At 38.7% G+C, this 20,162-nt stretch overlaps 1 protein-coding gene across 1 annotated transcript in view; it reads left to right on the top strand.

The window, feature by feature from the left end:
- The window catches only part of LOC139816996 (protein unc-45 homolog B-like), a 30,497-nt gene extending 10,614 nt beyond the window's left edge, over nt 1–19,883 (top strand). Inside the window, exon 5 of the mRNA XM_071784813.1 lies at nt 19,773–19,883. Within this exon, the coding sequence (XP_071640914.1) occupies nt 19,773–19,883 (111 nt within the window). The remainder of the gene's footprint in view (nt 1–19,772) is intronic.
- The last annotated feature ends 279 nt before the right edge of the window (nt 19,884–20,162 follow it).

A 20,162-nucleotide genomic window follows, 5' to 3' on the forward strand; every position in this document is an offset into this window, starting at 1 on the left:
TTAGGTATGTTCTGATATAATTTACCTTAAGTCGCCGTCTGTACTAAAAATTAAAGCTATTTGAAATAAGACTATATAGAAAACACAATTATTTGAAATATAAGCTGTTTCAAATAAGACATCAGTATTTGTCTTGAATCATGCGTTGCTTCGTCTTAATCGTCAAATTGCATAATAAGACGTGTGTAGATTTAATGGGAAACAGGTCACACGTAAAAACATTACGGCCTGAGACTTTACGACAACGGTGGCCATAAAAAACGCGAGTGTTCGTTTATTAACTCTGCGCAGTTAAGTCTTTTATATCATTACTTAAGAAATTGGTCCTTCCACGCTGAAATCCCCCGACGATATTTAAACCATGAAAACTATAGCTTAACTATACTTCCTGACCTTGAGCCCTGGAGCTTTGTCGGAGCTCTCTGCGCGCAGATGCTACCGTGGTTACCGAAGCAACCGTCGCGGCAACTTGCTACCGATTTTCAGAGCGTGCAGGAGGTATTTCTCGTTAAATTTAAATTCGGATAAATTAAGGGAGGCGGCGCCTTGTGGAAAAATAAGATTGGAGCCGCCGTGTAGGTTGGTATAAGAAAGTCGTCGTTCTCTCTCCATCTACCTTTCCTGCGCATTCTCTCTTTCTCCTTCTCCTAGCTTCCCCAACTAAAGGGCAATGGATAAGTTCGCTGGAAGAGAGGTTGGGCCATCGGATACAAGGGTATTTTTAACAGAGTTGAGGTAAGGATTTGCATAGACAATAAGGGCTCCGCGATATATTGCGAGAACTTTTAACGTGCGAGCCTTCTCTCTAAGCTTCGCTCACGGTATGAATAAGCCGTAAATAATTTTCCATTCGACTTTCCCTCTCGAAAAGCCTGGAGTTGATTCCTACTGCGAAGGGATTCTCGACAGAACTGATGTTCTCTGTAACATCATAGTTTTAGATTCGGATCTTTTATGAAACGACTCTCAGCTATTTCATATTTCTCATTATAAGAATATATTGGCAAAACGTAATACTTCTAATAAAAAATATACTAAATAATAGCTCTAGATATAAATTATTCTTTTCTTCTTTTAGTATATATTAAACTTGCTATTTTCCTCATTACAGACAAGAATTATTTAGTATCATCTATAAGTTAGAACTTTAACTTTTTTTATCCAAAAAGAAAAAAATATTACTGTAATTACATAATAGCTTATGATTTTAGAGAGCTTTATAAATTTATCAAAATTTAACTTTGTGAGTACTCTTGCACGTTATAAGATACAATCATTAATTTGCTCTATATTGTTCATAAAATTAAATTTTAATAGTAATTTATAAATTTATAAAATAGCATACTCCCTCTCGCGCTGGCTGGACGTACCAATAAATGCCTGGAACGTTTTCGCTAAATTGTCGGAGCAACTGTGGAAAAGCCCGACTTGATTCTGACCAAGGGTGGAAACCCTAGACGGTTGAACAATTTCCCGAACGGCGGCGCCACAAACTACGAGGGGTAAATTTCATCCCTTCAATCGCATTGCCATCAACCGCCCATAACTTTATTTTTATCATTTAAAGATATAAATTGATATAATTTTTTAAATTATAAAAATTCTTTATGTTTAATGGTTGTTATCGTGGGAAATAATATTATAAAATTAATCAATTGATCGATAGTTTATATCTCCGAGAAATTATGTTACTTGTACGCAATAAAATTTTGCTTTCTTTTCCTCGCACATTGTTTTCGCCTTTCATTTATCTCTTTTAATAGTTGTATAGAAGTTAACGACGCCAGATAATTAACAAGCCGAGTGCGGATTTATTTAATCTATCCCGCGTACGTTCAATTTAAAATTCAATAAAAATTTATGAGGCCCATTTGCTGCTCACGATTACCCCCATAATTACTGATTCCATCTACATGGGTTGCAACGCCGTATGTGTCGGTATTGGAGAGGTTTGGCGGGACTATCGATCTCCGCAGGTCCCGCCAGTGGCACAACCTGCAAAAGTACATCGGCCGATTCGCCGAGAAACGGAGAGGACGGGTCGCGAGAACGGCGTCATTACTCAAATTCTCATTAGCAGCGCTAGAGCCGAGCCATCCAGCGAGTTTACTAATTAACGCAGCCAGGGTGGTCCCTTAATATTAGAAGGAGGATCTCCACAGAGAGAAGACGCGACAGTAGGATATATCGCTGCCAGTTTTCATTAGCGAGGAGACAAATTCACGATTGACGTGGCTGATTGAAGGTTACTTATAGTTCCTCTGCGTCCGTTTATTTCTCCTATTAATTAACGAGAGCGTAAATTTCGCGAGAAAACTTTATTTTAGAATCAGATGTGTATTTATGATCCTCTATAATAAAATTAGTTTCTTTTATAAATAATGAAATTGTTATAAATATTAAAAAGACGTAATTAAACTAGAAGTAAACATATTATGCTTTATTTTTGCGACTAATAAAATAATTATGATTAAAGAATAAAATATTTGAAATAAAACATTGATAAAGTTTCAATACGTACTAAGAAAAGATCGAATAAGTTATTTCTTTATTTATTCTGCGGTCGTAAAATTCATTAACTTTTCTGAAAATTTTAAGGCATTCTATTACACGAGAGTGATGGAAATTTCTGCGCGCCTGCTGTGACGGTTTGTAAATAGGACTTTGAAATGAGATCTCATTTAGCCCATTAGAAACTGACTGAGCTATGCACGCTTCTCGTGTGTAATTTACACATTTGTACACTTCCAGAACCCTTTTAATTGATACTAGGTTCTGTTGTTTTCACACATCGGAAACTGTATTTTATACTACTTTAGCTAATAATAAATATCTAATTATTTCTATCACTGCATGTCATTGTCAACGTTGCTAATTATCAAATATTTTCTTTTGCGTGCAATCTATGGATGCTTTCCATTTAGTGACATAAGTCGACACAAACGTCGTTGATCGTTCTTGGCATTCAATAAAGTGACAAGACAGAATGATACTTGTGTCGACTTGTGTCACTAATGGAAAGCACCTTATATTATTCCATTTTTAAAATATGTAAAAAAATAAATACAAAATTAATAAAAATCAATCTCTCCAACTGACTAAAGCATCTAATATTTTATATCATATTCTATCCTGGCTATTCAAGAGGAAACAGAGTTAATCTCATGCCCCGCGACTATCAGCCTCAAAAAAGCGTAGCATGCCCCGGAGGTGTATTTCTTTTTCCCGTGTACTCGACAACGTCACAGGCATGTATACGATGTCATAAAAATCGCGCGGCGCAGAGGATTCTCAAGAATGGAGTATTGCTTTCCAGATATCCTATACTCGTAAAATAGCCTTAATGCACCCCGCTTGCAACCGGTGCTATCGATCCTCGCTCTTCGGAGACGATGTTACTACACGTATGCCGTCGCTGGCGCACCATAGATGACTGTGCATTTCGTGTATGGCAACACATATTACGGTAGTTACTATGTCACAGCGTATCTTACCTTCTGCCTCCTCGCTGGAATTCGCACGAATCTAAATAACATAGCACACACCCGCAAGCAAGAGTCTTAGGAATCTTGGAATCTCTCGGAGAAATAACGATGGAGATACAACGCTCAAAAAGTTAACAATATCGATGATTCACAAACTGCTTTCAAGATATTAAGCAACATAGTTATAAAAAAAATCATCACATTATATAATTGCATTTGTAATTAAACATGCAAACAAAATGATGAAATACAATATTGATATTAGGAACGACTATTGTATGTGAAAATATACTAAACATTCAACAAAATAGCTTCCTAGGCAGCAGATAAGGCAAAATTATATCGGTTTATTCTACTTTTAAGAAGTAGATGCATATTCTTTCGCAGCGTAACAACGATACAAAGTGCGACGTGAGCAATAGCACCGTCGGTAGTCCTTACAAATGTGCGCGTTTCCGTTGCACTGTACGACATCTAGACACTTGAATAGCATCATGAACAGTCTCATGAGGTCGCGTAGCATGTTTTCTAGGGCATGATGCAGCGTTCGCCTAAAAAATACCTCATTGGATCACTACTTTTTCTATTTACCGTTTTCTATTTTTTTCTTCGTCCGTTTTCTCCCTCCTACCTTCTTCTCCCTTCTCTCTCTCTCTCTCTCTCTCTCTCTCTCTCTCTCTCTCTCTCTCTCTCTCTCTTTCTCTTATACCATAGTGAATGATTAACGATCGGTGGCACAGAAAAGAAGCGGACGAATAAAAGTGCACGGTTTCCACCCGACCTGCCCATGCTCTCGCATGGAATTTTGCTCTTTCGCGTGTGCCTGACATGTTTCCACCGTGTTTGCTCGACTATTAATGCTTGCCGCGAAATAATAACGATATAAATCATCCAGCTTGGCTGAAGAGCGATTTGTCGCGGTGAAATGAGATCCGTCGATATATTGTCTCTCGGTAATGTTCAAGACAAAATTACATTCTTATTAATCAAAATAATCTAATCAGATCAAGCATGATCTGATAATTAGAAAGAAAGGAAACAAAGTTATTTTCCTATAAATTTCTAATAAATATTGGAGATTTTGTGATGTCTGTTAAACTTATAATAAAATTATAAACAAATTTATATTAAATAAAATCTTGGTTTTTCAATCATGTCTTATTTTTTCGTTTGTCCTGATATGTATACCTATAGGAATTTGCGTTTCATAAGAATTTGCAGTACTATGATTACTATGACATGCGTGGTTTTCAAATTAGATATTCAGCATATTCTGAATAGCTTCTGCATGCTTAGATTGATGTTCTCCAGAGCAATATCGTCATAAAGGGCAACCCATTAATCATTACGGCGGCGTTAACTTCACCCTCAAAACAAACTCTAGCTTCAACCTTCGCAGCCTGGAGATTCTATCATCCAGATTTATCCCTAACAGAATGTCCAAATTTTCAATCGCTGTCTTAGACGTGATATACTTTGTTTCAATTCAATGATATTATCTCTACAAGTTTCTTTTTCTTGTCAAAAATCAAGAGAGTATAATAAGAAAAGATAGATTATTATTCATGTCATTCATAACATCTACATAATAGCTGTTATAATCATATTACGTACAAAATTAAAAAATAATATCAGCACTAATTAAACAGCATCAAAAATTTTTATTACAAGTTCCATGCTCTCAACAATCTATGTAGTGTCGATAAAGAAACGTGCAATCTTTTATGCAGATAAAGTTTGGAGCTTTCATAAAAAAATTAGAAAAGTGCCTTAATTAAAAGAATTATAAAAGAATACATATTTATATAAAAAACCATAAAATTATAACGAAAAAACCAATTTAAGCAAAAACAAATTTAATAAACAAATAACAAAAAATAAAGAAAAGAGCAGAATAAAATCTTCACAAAAACGCTGATTCCTAAGATTTGTGGTAAAATATACAAGTGTAAAAACACTTTAAGATTTTTGACTGTAAGAATAAAATAGTTTGTTAATAGTCGAGGCTCAAAAGTGCTCAATTAAACTCCGAAGTATTTGTGCGTAGTTGTATATCTAATTACAATTTGTAATATTTAAACAAAAAATTTGTAACAACTGTTTCTACGTTTTGTGCCAAAATGTACAAGTGCACAGACATTCTCCAAGATTTATTACGTTAAATGAAACAAAGCTCCTTTTAACAGATGAGGCCCGGAAGTGCTCCGTTTGATCCGAAGTACTCGCGCGAACTTGCACATGTAAGATAAAAAATTCCTAACACAACTATTCCTGCGTTTTGTGCCAAAATGTACATGTGCGCGGACAATCTGTAAGATAATGATAAGAGAATAATGGTTTATTAACGATCGAGGCCCAGAAGTGCTTCGTTTAACCCGATGTATCCGCGCGTATTTTTGTTGTTGTATTTATTATGTCTTTATCTACATATGTTTCTTTGTATAATCCTTTTTGATTAGGACAAATTTTTGTTCTTTCAAACTTTTAATTCTATTTATTTATTTTAAGTAAAAACAATGCATTAACGTAATATGTTGAAGCTTTTAGCGCTAGGAAGTTTTTAGAGTCAACGAAGCGGGTGGTCTGCTTGAAAATCATTAGGCCGGTGTTACTGATAATGGTACCCCGTTAGCAGTGGTATTGCGGAAGGAAGATAGCAGACGCGACTCTTTAGTGTCGGCGGATGAAACGGAAAGAGGGTGAAAGGGAGGCTCGCACCTTCCTCACCGAGATAAAACGTATAGCCTCCATCAAAGTATCCCGTTCTTTTTACGACACGTTCTATTTAACCATTTCAAATGCAGCCGTGGCGATTTGCGTTTTTTCTCTTGATATTTCTCTTCACCGGCACTCAGCTGACTGATTTCAAAGGTTTTAATGGCGCGGGTGAAACGACGTATAGCAAAATTTAAGCTTTTCTTTTCATCTTTTGTTCGCGATCATGCTTTTAACAAATGATTACTAAGCTAAATATATGTAGTCATGGAGTAAATGAGTAATGGACTCGATTATGTAGCTCATTATATATATAGCTGATTAAATATCTTAATCGATCTTCGCGGAAAAAAATATTATAGTTTTATCAAATTAAATATAAAACTATATTTCTATAGAAAGTATGTCGTTGAAATATAATAAAATGCGAAATAATGCAGAATAATTGCTTTCGAGATATATTCATATAGCAAATGTTGCCATGTATGTTTATTACCAAACGCTACAGTGAAAGAAGTTAGTCGATACAGCAGATATACTTTGCATCGGTGGGTGAAACTAGAGAGATGCAATAGCATAGAGAAATTCCAGAGAAAGACTAAGAGAGCGAGGAGTGTGAGGATTGTGCTGGGCCACCGAGGGGTGCCAGCAACCAATAGGGGTTGCATAATTCATAGCCCCAGCTACACCCGTCCCGGAATTGCGCTCCGCTTTCGTTGTGTGTTTGCGTAGTGTCAGAACAATATCGTCTCGCGAAAGTTTTGCGGTACCGAGAATGCGATTTACGTCTAAATTGGCAAGGTTACAACGCGGTTACTACAGTTTATACGCGCTTGCACTGCTGCCGCACAAGCACGAAAGAATGCACACCGGTGACGTAATATACGTACACGTAACAAGATGCGACATAAAATCGTCGAATTTGTGAATGCATGATACTGCTGCAATGTATCAGCAAATAAACATTATCTTCCGTACAATCAGTTATAAAAATATTTTGTAAAAATAATAAAAGTAACGTTTATAACCCAAAATAATTATAGAATTATTTTTTAAAACACATTATAGTGAAAAAGCAAAAAGGATGCAATAACGGAATATCTTAATCCCTAACGTATTCTTGTTTACAACGTACTGCAAATAGATAAAAATATTTATGTTATTAATAACAATGGCGTATTAGAGCATAATGCCGTAGCATTCAAAATAATAGAGGTGACTTAAATCTCCGCGGAGACGATAAAATTCCCTTTTGCGGTGACAAGAAGAAAAAACCCATGGTCCAATAGATATAGCTTATATACAGTAATAATAAAGTATTGATTGTGTAACATTGTGCAGTGCAAACGAGAATAACATCGAGTGGTCCCGGTTCACAAAGAAGATTTTACGCTCCATGTATAAAGCGTTCTCACGCCGGTAAATGCAACCACCGGAAATGTTAGGTAACTTAGTAACAGCTATCAAGCATTTCTTTACGATGCACATAAACGATACTGAAATTCTTATTAACTTTAGCGGACTGGATATTCAACTATAAATTGGCCACGCAACAAAAAAGTTACCCGGTCTGCAATATGAAAATGGCGATCATCATTATTTATAAAATTACCGCGTCCGTAATCGTAATAAAATTATAAGTTCGATTTCAATAAACAAATCTCTTTGCAATACGTACTTTGCTTGAATGTATCAAGAGACACGACAGTGTCTCGCGCCAATAAGCGCTCGCAACACGGGCAGTGGAGACCGGAAGTGTCTCTATACCTCAAGCATCGAGTAGAGCGGAAACATGATGGTCATATATAAAAAACAGCTAAGCAGATAAAATTTTTAATAGGCTTAATCGATTGCTTAGGGTTATATTATACAACAAAAGTGTCTCTATTTTTTTCTACATCGAATATTAAATACCTTGAAGTTACTTTGTTAGTAGTGATATATTTAGTGAAATTGGTGAATCAATATTTGGTGAAATTGGTTGTGGCATATCTCTAAGGCTGTATCCCCATGCATGGAGAAAGAAATAACGGAACAGAATTAAAACGAAATTACTTTGATTAGCTAATCTCTAGATGGGATATTAGCCAATCAGAGTAATTCCGTCTTAATTCCGTTTTGCTATTTCTTTCTCCATGGGAATGCACCCTAAATCTAATGAATAATTTAAATTCACGCGAAGCGCGCACTTTGGACAGTTCGAGTCATATAAAATCAACACATTACTTATAAAACATTCGATACTACAATAATATAATTAATGTTTAACAACGTTAAGTTTTTCTGACAAAATGTTCTATTGTTTTAAAATGCATAATAAAGAAAACAACTATCATGATAAACACAATTTTTTTTGCTCAATACAATCAAGTTCTTTTACATTAAATATTTTATTATTCTATTAAGTGATAAATAAATTAAAAATTTTGTGTGATAGGAAAATTAAATTTCATAATGTGTATAAACTCATGCTCACAGTTGGTGCGACGTCTGATAACACTTCTTTTATAACAAAAAAAATGAAGACAACATTGTTTCACACAATAGTTATTTTGGGGCGCGAACACTTGGCATTTTTTTTACCTTTTTTTAAACAAGTATTTTTATGATATTTATAAATACACAGAGTGTACCGAGACAAACGAGCTTTTTTAGGACAATTAAAACTGAAAAAGTCTTTTGCGCGCGGCGTGATCGCGCGACGCGACGTCTGCGGTAGCATTAGCGGAAAACTTTCGTTCCTTTTGTGGCACGTTTGCCGGATAAATCCATTCTGCGGTCAGGTTTCGCTTTCATCTGTATGTCGAGAGGATAATGGTTGTATTCCCAAACGGCCGTAGCAGCGAGAGACTCGCTAAGAGAACGCGGCAAAGTGAGCCACACAGACGCCGATATATGGCCGAAAGAGCGAACTCGCGCTGCTCTAAATCTTTTACACCAGATGCGAAGATGATCAAAGGATTCTTTCGTCCAAGTACGTGCACTTTTTACTTACACATCGTAACTGAGATATATAAGGGAAAAAGATGTTACACGTTTCTTTCCTAAAGCCCCCTATGTCGTTACAATTTTATTGCCTCTGTATATATACATATATACACATGTACATACATATATAGATACGTATATGCACGTTACATAACAATATATATTGTTGCGCCCGAGACTCGCGTGATTTCCAAACCCCGCACTCGTAGTCCGCGCACTCCCATACACGCAGAAGTAAAGGCACACGGCTTACGGTAATAAACTATAGTTTATTCAGTAGCACTGTACAACAAAGTGCAATGTAACATGTCCGAACGGCACAATAGCTTAAAATGGCCAAAATCTCCATCTCCGTTTATCCCGGAGAATGCTTCGACTAGAACCTAAGGGTCGAGCGCGGTCATAACAGTATATATACGCGCGTATATCGTCTATAAATAAACAATATCACTTATGTGTATTTTTTTCCAAATGCACTTTTTGGCTTTAGGATTATTCCGTATCATCATTCTACAGAGTAAGGTCGTAAATGATCATACATTTTATTATAAAAATAAGTTTCATGTTCATTCAAGAATGTTTTTTACATAGATAGTTGTTTGTATATTCCACTTTTGACACAGTTTCTTTTATCTCTGCTGAAAACTTTACTAATTGTCACATAAGCGGTAAAGAGTGCAAGAATCTGGTACCCAAATCACTGGTTGATGGATTAAATTCGGTGGCGATTAAATTTTTACGCTATTAAAGAAAATAGTGCGAGAAATAGCTTGCAATTTCGAAAATGTAATAGTCAATCTATCGCTATGTCATGAAAAATAAAGAATAGTCTTTTTTATTTTTTACCTTTTTAACGAAAGATAAGACTTAAATATTTTAGGTCCTTGATAAGGGCCAGATTATAGTTGAAACGTCGTGAGTTTTAATAAATGAGAATTGGCCAGTCGGGTCGCTTAATTTTTTATTTTATTTTTAATTATTTACCGGTGAAGCCAAGGTTATTATCATTATTTTTAAATATTTTAGATAAATCTTTTATTGAAAGCAATTAATATACGTATAATACGAATATACTATAACACAAATAATTTGGTGTGAATTCTAGAAAATAAAATATACCTACACGTGAAAGTTTACTTTGGCCTACATATTTCCTGGTTTTTGTATTTCAATATAGGAAAAAGATATAAAGGAGCGACTTCAAAGCTTTTGACCCTCTTTACTTGTAAAAACATTCCATCAGTACTCGTGGGAATAAGGACCCCATATGTTACATTCAAAAACTTAATCAAAAAATAAAATATCTTTTCTCACATGCGAGTTGAACTAAACCGAAGCGTAAAACGAATTCATTATTTAATTAAATATTATACTACTATGGATATTAATTAATTATTTCAGGATGTGTTACATGTCAGAAATCTTACTCAATATAAAAAAAGATAGGCTTTCTTTTCTTTTATATATAGCAAATTAAATTAAATATTTAATTTCTTTTATTACAAAAGAGATGTATTCGGGATCGTTCTATATTCTGGATTTGCGGCATGCAAATTCATTCGTCTCGCCTTGTTTTCGCTCTCGTGTTCTTGCACAAAATTCAACGACGAAGTTCGCAGTTTATATAGTTTTCTGAAGTTTTTTGAATAAAGTAATAAGAATAAATCAAAGGCACAAGCAGATGGTGGCTGACAAGGATGTTGCGGAAATGAGATGGGATGGATAATCCCATGGGTGTTGACGGAGGCCCAGCAGATATACGGCGGGTGTTAGTGCCCACCCAGATCGTATTTGTTTTTGACTAACAAGTCCGCACATCTTATATCCGATAAAGATTTCTTCTGACGTATGTGCCTGCTTACTGCTAACTTCCGCATGGTAACTTGATCAGACATTTCTGAACGACGAGTATGTTAGAAAAATTATTTCTAGAGCAAAATCTATATTGCAATAAATATATATATCTTAAAACGCATACACTTTAAGTGTGTATATAAGTATATGTAATTCTCAATGTATCCGAATTGCATCTTTTTTTAAGAGATGTTGAACAAATTGACAATTATATTTTTGAAATTGCAATCTACCTCTCACTCTCATCTCCTTTTCCTTTGACAGCGAATTTAATTATCATTCAAATGAGTTCATCAGTCGCGATTTAAGGGATGGATTTTTAGCGCAGTCAAGGTATTCGCCGTCATCGACATTGTTCTTGCTTTACGGCCGAGTCTAGACCACCCTCAAGCTAGACGAAAGTTTCACGACGTCCTCCTCTCTCCTATTTCAACATCCCAGAGAGAACCTTCGTTCCCTTCACCTTTTGTTTTCAGACCGGGCCGCGAGAGCAATAAAACCTTATTATACCCGACTGGAATTTCAATGGCGCGAGCGTAGTGCATGGTGGACGTGGAAACGCGAGCCAAAGAGGGCTGCGAACGATGTGATCGATGGGGACATACGTCAACCTAGCGGGACGGACAGGACGTCGACGCGGAGACAAGATGAGAGACACGAGGGAGGTGAGAATGTCAGAACGAAAGGAAGAGAGGAAGAAAAGGTGGATGCGAGTCGGAAAGAGGGATGCACGCGGACTGCCAGGTGGCGGGACAACACCTAACTTGAATACAAATTATCCTTCCGCCCTTCCATTGCTAATCTTACGGCGCTTCATCTCACGAACTGATGCTGCCAATCATGTCGACCTTCGTGGATTATCGTCGTCGACGAGGCACCGTCAGAGCACGTAATTTGCGATGGATTATTGCGTCGCGTCGCCTCAATCATATCATCGATTCCTTTGCGGAAATTACAAATGTAATCGCGTGATTCCCTAAGAGATTCACGTTACACTAGGTATTGTTTCGAGAAGACGGTAAAGAGTAAAATTATTTGTGTAATATCTAATAAAATTAATTAAATGTTTAAAAAATATAATTAAATAGATACGGAATAGATTGCATTAATATATCCACTAACTATAATGTAACTACTAAATGTAATGTATTAATAAACAATTTAATAAGAAATCGGTGAAAATTATAAGATGTCTGAAAATAAATTTAAAACATTCAGTGTAATATTGTTAATTAAAAAAAACGCGGATAATGTTTAATCAATATATGTTCATAAAGAAACTACATCGCAGATGTTGTAAAGCTTGTCGTGTTCAATAATCATAAAATTACTGGTAGAAAGAAATGCTGTATTTTGCAAAATATCTCATTAACTTTAAATCGTATTAGCGTGTCATAAACTGCACGGAAAAGATTATCAGCGAACCCGCAAAGATTCTACAGGCTCGAATATCATTTTTAGTCACGTTTTGGAGAGAAATTAATAAAAGCGCATAACGTACTTCTATGTATCCTATACGACATCGATACGTGACCCACTGAATGGACGCGTAGTAGAAATCGAAACTGCCTTTCATAAATCTCGCCTGTAATCTGACAAATCCGGTGCTAATACGTCAAGAGACTCGTGCCGTTCGCGAGGTGATGGTGTATGTCGCGCGCATGCGATGCAATATTGTCCGCGAAAGCCTCTATTGTTCGGCCATTCGCATCAATCGGCGGCAGAAGCCAATATAGCCGCCCGCCCGCCCGGCATATATGTGAGCGCGCGTGTCTGTGTCAAATGTTCCGCCACAGATCCGAGCATTGTAATGGTTTGTTTAATACGACATTAGAAATTTGTTTCCGCCGACAGCTGCGAAGGCTGCGGCCATTGTGACGGCACAATGGAAACGCCTCGAATTCCCCGCGGTGTTCGGATAGGGTGGGATAAAGAGAGAAATTTTCGTACGCGTATATGTCGGATAGAGAGGTGCGGCGGGATCGTCCGGGATGCAGAATGGAGGATAAATGCCTTGATCCGACCCTCGAATGAGTCCCCGAACTACGCTTAGCACGTCCTAGTGCACGTGTGCCATGCCGTTTCTTCATCTCCACGGTACCGTTTCCTCGGGAATCTATATTTAAAATTAAGGTACTACTCTCTCGCATCTACGTCTATCACCTTCTATGTATCCTTCGTCTGTTCAAAGAAGTGTACGCTATTCTTGGATTGGACGGAAGTAACCTGCTTGGATCGATGGAAGTTATCAAACAGCTGTCGATGGCGATTTTGAATGAAATTGAATTTATAACTATATCTTTTAGAGCAGAACGTTAAAGCAAACATATGGATATTCTAGAATTTTTTAGAAATAAAAAGTGTTTTCACGCATTCACGGCTATGAAATTGACAATAAGAGGAAATAGAAACTATAATTTGGACAAAATTGTCCACATTTAAAGCGACGAATTAAACGAGTAAACGGAAAATAAATATATGAGTTACATGCGATCTAGAGTTCAAGCCGAAGTACATAGAACTTTCGTACTTTCCGTCACTTCGTATAAGTTCTGTAGATCGATCGATATTCTCGCAACTTTCTTCGCAGCGCACACGCGAGTCCTCCCTACACAGTCGCGTTCTAGCCCGCTCATACTCCTCGGAGGTAGACGCTTTTCCAATTTTCCAGCAGCCATGAACGGGCTGGAACAATTTAGGTAACGTCGAGTCTGATCAAATAATATGGAGAACTCAGTCTCCGATATGGAGAGCGCAGTCTCCTTTTATGATCGTGTTCCAAATAGGTTCACTCGAATGAGCACCGCGCCACGAGACGATAGATTTTTCCTTCGGAACGTGCCTCTATCGCTGAATATCTCACCGAGTCTCATCTTTATGCTCTGAACGGCCCATTCTCGTCGATTACATCTTTTCGCGTCTTAAACGCATCTAAATGAGAATTCGGTATCGATGATACACGTTTGACCAGTTACCAGCCAAAGGAGATCGTTAGTGCGTTAAGAAATGCGCTTTATGGCATGCCAATATACGCGCGCGTTAAATCATCAAAACAATTAACATATTAACTGGCCGAGAACATCGATTGGGGGGGGGGGGGAGGAAAGAGACACGGCAGGAGCGGCCCGAGAAGGGTCCCTAAAGTATGCCAAATGAATCGGAGTTCGGGCGCGATGGAACGCTTATCTCAGGAGAAATCTTGATTTAACACTGCCGGATGTTCGAACGGAATGCAACCCGTTGGTTTAACGAGTCGTCAATGAATTAATTGATATATGTAAATCACGTTAGGAAGGGCGAGAACGTTCGGGCGAGATGAAATGCGTACATCCGGTGGAATCGAGGTAATCTTAAGGCGAGCATCTCTTATCGATAGAAACATGTCAGAGAAAATGTTATTATCAATAGGCGGTGCAATAAAAAGTACAAACGCAGCTGCGTTTGTATCTGATGTTTCGATCATGCGGCACGTGAATATTTATTGAGCGGTTTATGTTATGCGAAAACATTTTTTTTTATATTCTTAATCATGTCGTTATAATCACACGGCGAACAGTCAAACATACACACGTGGCAATTTGCGGGGAAATATAAATCACGACAGTCAATTAGTGTGCCGGTGTGCACTATCTTTATACATCGAACTCGGCTATAAATTCAACGTTATAAATTATCATGCGCAAATACCTGAGAGCTGCATTGGCTCTTTAACGTTTAATGTAATATGACGTTTCTATAATAATACGTTACATTTGAATATTCATTGAACCAATTAATAATTGGAAAATTCTTACTATTTCTACTTACTTTCGTGGTGCTATAAAGACAATTTACAGACGGTAGCTATTTACCGCTTTTTACTGTTGGCTATATACGAAAGAAGTATATTTTTAGAGAATAACCCGAGAGTTTAAAAGCGTTGCGTCAAATGCGCGTTATAATTTTTACATACGGCAGGCCAACCTCTCTTGCAAACATGATATTTAAAATCTGCTGTTCATCTGTTGCCACACGTGACACGTGACGTATCGTCGTTACAGTGCCATTGAACGATGTGTTCCTGTAATCTTATACCTGCAGCGTTGCTGAGATGTAGTTGCCGGTACTTTTTTATAGCCACCACATCGATGAGGAAATATCCATGAGACTGCATATATTTTTTAGTGTCAATACCCACTATTCTCTCTTTTTGGCATTTAATTAGACAAAAAATAGAAAAAGTTTAATCAGATACGTTAAATCGAAATCAAGATAGAGATGAAGCAAATCAAATATATGGCTTAGGAAACTTTTTCAAATCCTGCGTGACAATTCCCTGAGGTGAAACGCTATTAGCAAATCAAATCGCGGCGGTGACGAATATAAGAATCATCTCGAGGGCGTACCATCGTGGGGCTGGCGAATCGTTGATAGAGCAACGAGAGAGCGAAAGAGACAGTTTAGGACAATGAGATTATGCGAGGCGTCGCCGTTCTGTGTACGCGCGCGTATACACAGTTATGTACTTGGTACATCGTCGCGAGGTGCGCCTGATGAGACAATGAATTCAAGATCACGTCTCTTCTCCGGTAGGCGCGAACTTAAACCGAGTTACGAAATTAAGTAATTTATATTTATGTATTCACTGAGAGTGTAACGAGATAGGCGCGCGCGCACGAGCTCGTCGTTCTTGTCGTTTGTAAAACAGGCGGATACGGTCCGCGTAGCTTTTCGTGTTCACGTTGTGGCAAAATCCCGACGAAAAGCCGGTTGATTCCAACTTGAACTCGAAATCCATCCCCGTCATATCGCGAATCCGTGCCGTGCAAACTTATCTTGATTTGAATCGCTGTTTGAAGTCGCGCGCGATGTGAAAAATGCGCAGCTATGCTCGTATACGAAATCTATGTGGGGAAAATTTATAAACAATAGCTCATAATGTTGGGGGTGACGGAATAAGCGTAGTGTCAAATATGTTAAAAAAATTCGTGTCCATGCGCGAAGTGCGGGTTTATCCGAGATTCGAGTAAACTGAGCGTATCACGAAGAAAACCTAATAAATCCCAGACGGGATCAAACCAATTTCCTTTGTCTTATTTAATAACGTGTTGTAGTAAAGCTCCATTTGTCTTTGATAACGTTTTGTACACCGGTGAACAAACGAACGAAATTAGAGGATAAAGATACACAAGGCGTTATTTTCTCTATCTTGCCGACTCCTCTTTTTCGCGAAAGTTCTTAAGCGACGTGAAGACGATCCCACGGGTAACTCATCGAGAGAGCCGATGTGGGAAATTCGCCCCTCGTTCGTCACACCGTCAAGGTACTATCCACGTGGCTGAAAGAAAAAGGATCACGGTTGCGTTCCCCTCTAGGGGAAGCGCAGAAATACCCTGTCATCTCCTTCGTTGTCCTCGCCTTTCGAAACAGATCGTGCCAAAATTACGTGTCGGAGAGCAAAACCGAGGCATCATTACTTTCAAGAGACAAAAAGGGCACACTAGCCGTAGGCATCGCAGAAATAAATGCGCCTCTAAGAGGAAACTTGCCATCGCTCTCAACGAACCGTAAAATACATTGCAGATTTTGCAATTCGTATCGGTCGTCTAAATTGAGAGAATTGGCCCTTAACAAAGTCCCATGATGCACATTTGGATGCGATCGATTATGCAGCTTGCGACTTGAAGCATCAACCGAACGGTGGCGCCAGCCATCGCAATTTGTAGCGACTTGCCGCTACTGCAATTAATGTTCTGTCGGTTTTATGAAAATAAATGCACTTTTAATGAGGCTACTAGATAAGTTTATTAAGTATCACCAATGTACAGACGACTCGAGTATAACGAGTATGACGCAACTAAAACTACGCGAGACGATAACCGTCAGTATCTGACTATCGAATCGAATTGACTGTCGCAGTGGCGCAGCAACGGAAGAGCTCGGCTTCCCTGGATCACGAACTCACTAGATGAGTAGTGGGGAAACTCGACGGTGGCTACATACTCCCCCCCGAGTGTTAACGAAAGGAAAGTAATATTGCACAGTAGTTATGTTGCTTACATGCTAATTAAAATATGATAATATAATTGAAACGCTGAGCTTACCACTAATAATGTTACGCTAATGCTAGACTTACAAACTAAAGGGTTGACAATACAGTATAGGGGTAAACGCTAAAATTACGAATACGCAATGAAAAGAATTATGGCTCTTTATTTAGATTGAATCGTACTCGCTTTTTTTGTGCCGGATACGTTCTAATTTGTTTAGACGGTTGTTCTACCGAAGGGGAACAATTACTAGGCTGATTGGAAGTAGAGGGAACGTCTGTTGTAGGTGTTTCAATCACGTTATCCAATAAAAAATGTGCAGGTTTAAGACGTTCTATAGAAACACTGAGCGGTCGATTATTGACTTCAATTGTATAGACTTTATCGGAATTTCTTTGCAGAATTTTGAAAGGACCAGAATACGGTCGTTCCAGAGGTCTTTTAACTGCATCGTGTCGTAGAAAAACATGAGAACACGAGTTCAATTCCTTAAAGAAAAATGCGCGCTTTTTGTAGTGGTGAGCCACCGGAACAGGTTTAACTTGGCGCATGAAATTTCGAAAGTCGTTAATGAAGATCTGAGGATCTGGAGAAAAGTCTTCCTGAAGAAAAAATTCTCCGGGCACTCGAAGAATGGTGCCGTAAACATACTCAGCTGGAGAAGCCTGCGTATCCAGACGTATATGCGTTCGTAATCCGAGGAGGACAGTTGGAAGGGTGTTGACCCAATTCTCTGTACCATGGCACATTAAAGCTGCTTTTAGTGAGCGGTGCCAGCGCTCAACCATACCATTTGACTGAGGGTGGTAAGCGGTTGTACGAATGCGCTTACAGCCTATTAAAGATAACAAAGCTGCGAAAATCTGAGACTCAAATTGAGCTCCTTGATCAGTTGTTAAAATTTTGGGAGCGCCAAAACGAGTGATCCAATGATCGTAAAAGGTTTTAGCTACTGTCTGGGCTGTGATGTCAACAATCGGAATTGCTTCGGGCCAGCGAGAGAATCTGTCGATTAAAGTGAGGCAGTATCTATAGCCGTTCATAAGTGGTAAGGGACCAATAATGTCTAAGTGAATATGCTCAAAACGCCCATCAGGAGCGATAAAAGAAGCAGGAACTTGTTTGACATGACGGGAGACTTTAGATTGTTGACAGTCCAAACAGCTATGTGCCCATTTGGTAACGTCACGATGTAGGTTAGGCCAAATGTATCGTTGACGTATGATGCGGTCAGTGACCTTGGCATTGGGGTGGGCGGGATTATGAAATAAATCAAAGACCTCTTTCCTAAGAGATGCTGGAATGTAAGGACGGATAACTTCTCCTGACAATTCACAGTAGAGCTCTGTATTAGAAGAACCCCAAACAAATTTTTTGAATTTGAGGGAAGATGTGTTAGAAGCGAGTAAATGTTTAAGCTCGTCATCTTCTTTTTGCCGAGAGGCAAGATCAACTAACTCGAATTCGGTAGGTAAGCAGAATGCTTCGATTCGCGATAAACCATCAGCTACCACATTATCGGGACCGGGAAGGTAATCGATGTTGGTGGAGAATTGAGCTATAAAGGATAGTTGTCGCACTTGCCTCGGGGAGGCTTTATCCGAGCGCTGTTTAAACGCGTAAATTAACGGCTTATGGTCAGTTAGGATCTTAAAATCACGACCTTCGAGGAAGTGTCGAAAAAATTTTATAGATTCGTAGATCGCGGTGAGTTCGCGGTCATATGCACTATATTTCTTCTGCGATTCGGTAAATTTTCGAGAGAAAAAAGATAACGGTTTCCAAGCATTCTCGATATACTGCTCGAGGACTGCTCCCATAGCAAAGTCTGAGGCGTCGGTAACTAAACGCGTTTTTGCGTTGACGGACGGATGCGCTAGGAAAGCTGCGTTGGCCAGGTCTGATTTAGCTGAAACAAACGCTTTTTCGGCATCAGGAGTCCAAATGATTTCGCGCTTATCGTTCTTTCGCGAGTCTTTGAGATAGACGTGTAGCGGAGCTTGAACGCGCGCTGCTTGAGGGAGGCTACGCCTGTAGAAATTTAAGGCGCCTAAAAATCGACGAAGTTCGACTACTGTACGCGGTTTCGGTAAGTTTTGAATGGCGGCAACTCTTTCTGGAGTAGGCTTAATGCCGTCGCGGCTAACCGTGTAACCTAAAAAGTTTACTTGTGGGACGCCTAGAATGCATTTGGATGGATTTAAAAATAATCCGAATTCTTTAAGTCTCTGAAACACTATACGAAGATGTTTCCTATGCTCTTCAACTGAGGAGGAGGCAATAAGAATATCATCAATATATGCGAAGACAAAATCTAAATCTTTAAGTGCTTGGTGAATGTAACGCTGAAACGTTTGCGCTGCGTTGCGTAGACCGAAAGTCATGTAAACATATTCAAACAACCCAAATGGGGTGATAACGGCTGTTTTAGGTATATCTTCTTTAGCCACCGGGATCTGGTGGTACGCTTTAAAAAGATCTAAAACCGAAAAAATAGTTTTTCCTGCAAGATTGGCAGAGAAATCGTGGAGGTGAGGAACGGGATATAGATCTGGTTCGGTAATCGCATTTGCCCGGCGGTAATCACCACATACTCGCCACTCACCGTTCTTTTTGCGAACGAGGTGAATAGGGCTAGCCCAAGGGCTACTAGAAGGCCTGCAAATGCCTAACTCTATGAGACGTTTAAATTCCGCCTTAGCCGCCGCCAATTTATCTGGCGGCAAACGTCGAGGACGTTCTGCGACTGGCGGGCCGGAAGTTAGAATGTGATGTTCCACATCACGAGTTCCAGAAGGAATTAGTTGACTAACCCCCGTTATTTCCGGAAATTCTAAAAGGATATCCGCGAAATTAGCTTTGCGATTTACCGTTGATATTTTATTTTCACGAACGACTCGGATTTCACCTGTAGTGAAGAGCTTAGTGCTAGTATCGATAAGTCGACCATTGTGTAAGTCAACCAGGAGTTGATAATGTTTTAAACAATCCGCACCTAAGATAGCATGAGGGACTGCCGCCACGCGAAAATTCCAGACTACAGGTCGCCGAAGACCGAAGTCTAGCGCAAGGCGACGTTCGCCATAGGTGT

The sequence above is a fragment of the Temnothorax longispinosus genome, chromosome 7 (genome assembly GCF_030848805.1).
Source record: "Temnothorax longispinosus isolate EJ_2023e chromosome 7, Tlon_JGU_v1, whole genome shotgun sequence".
NCBI classification, from domain to species: domain Eukaryota; kingdom Metazoa; phylum Arthropoda; class Insecta; order Hymenoptera; family Formicidae; genus Temnothorax; species Temnothorax longispinosus.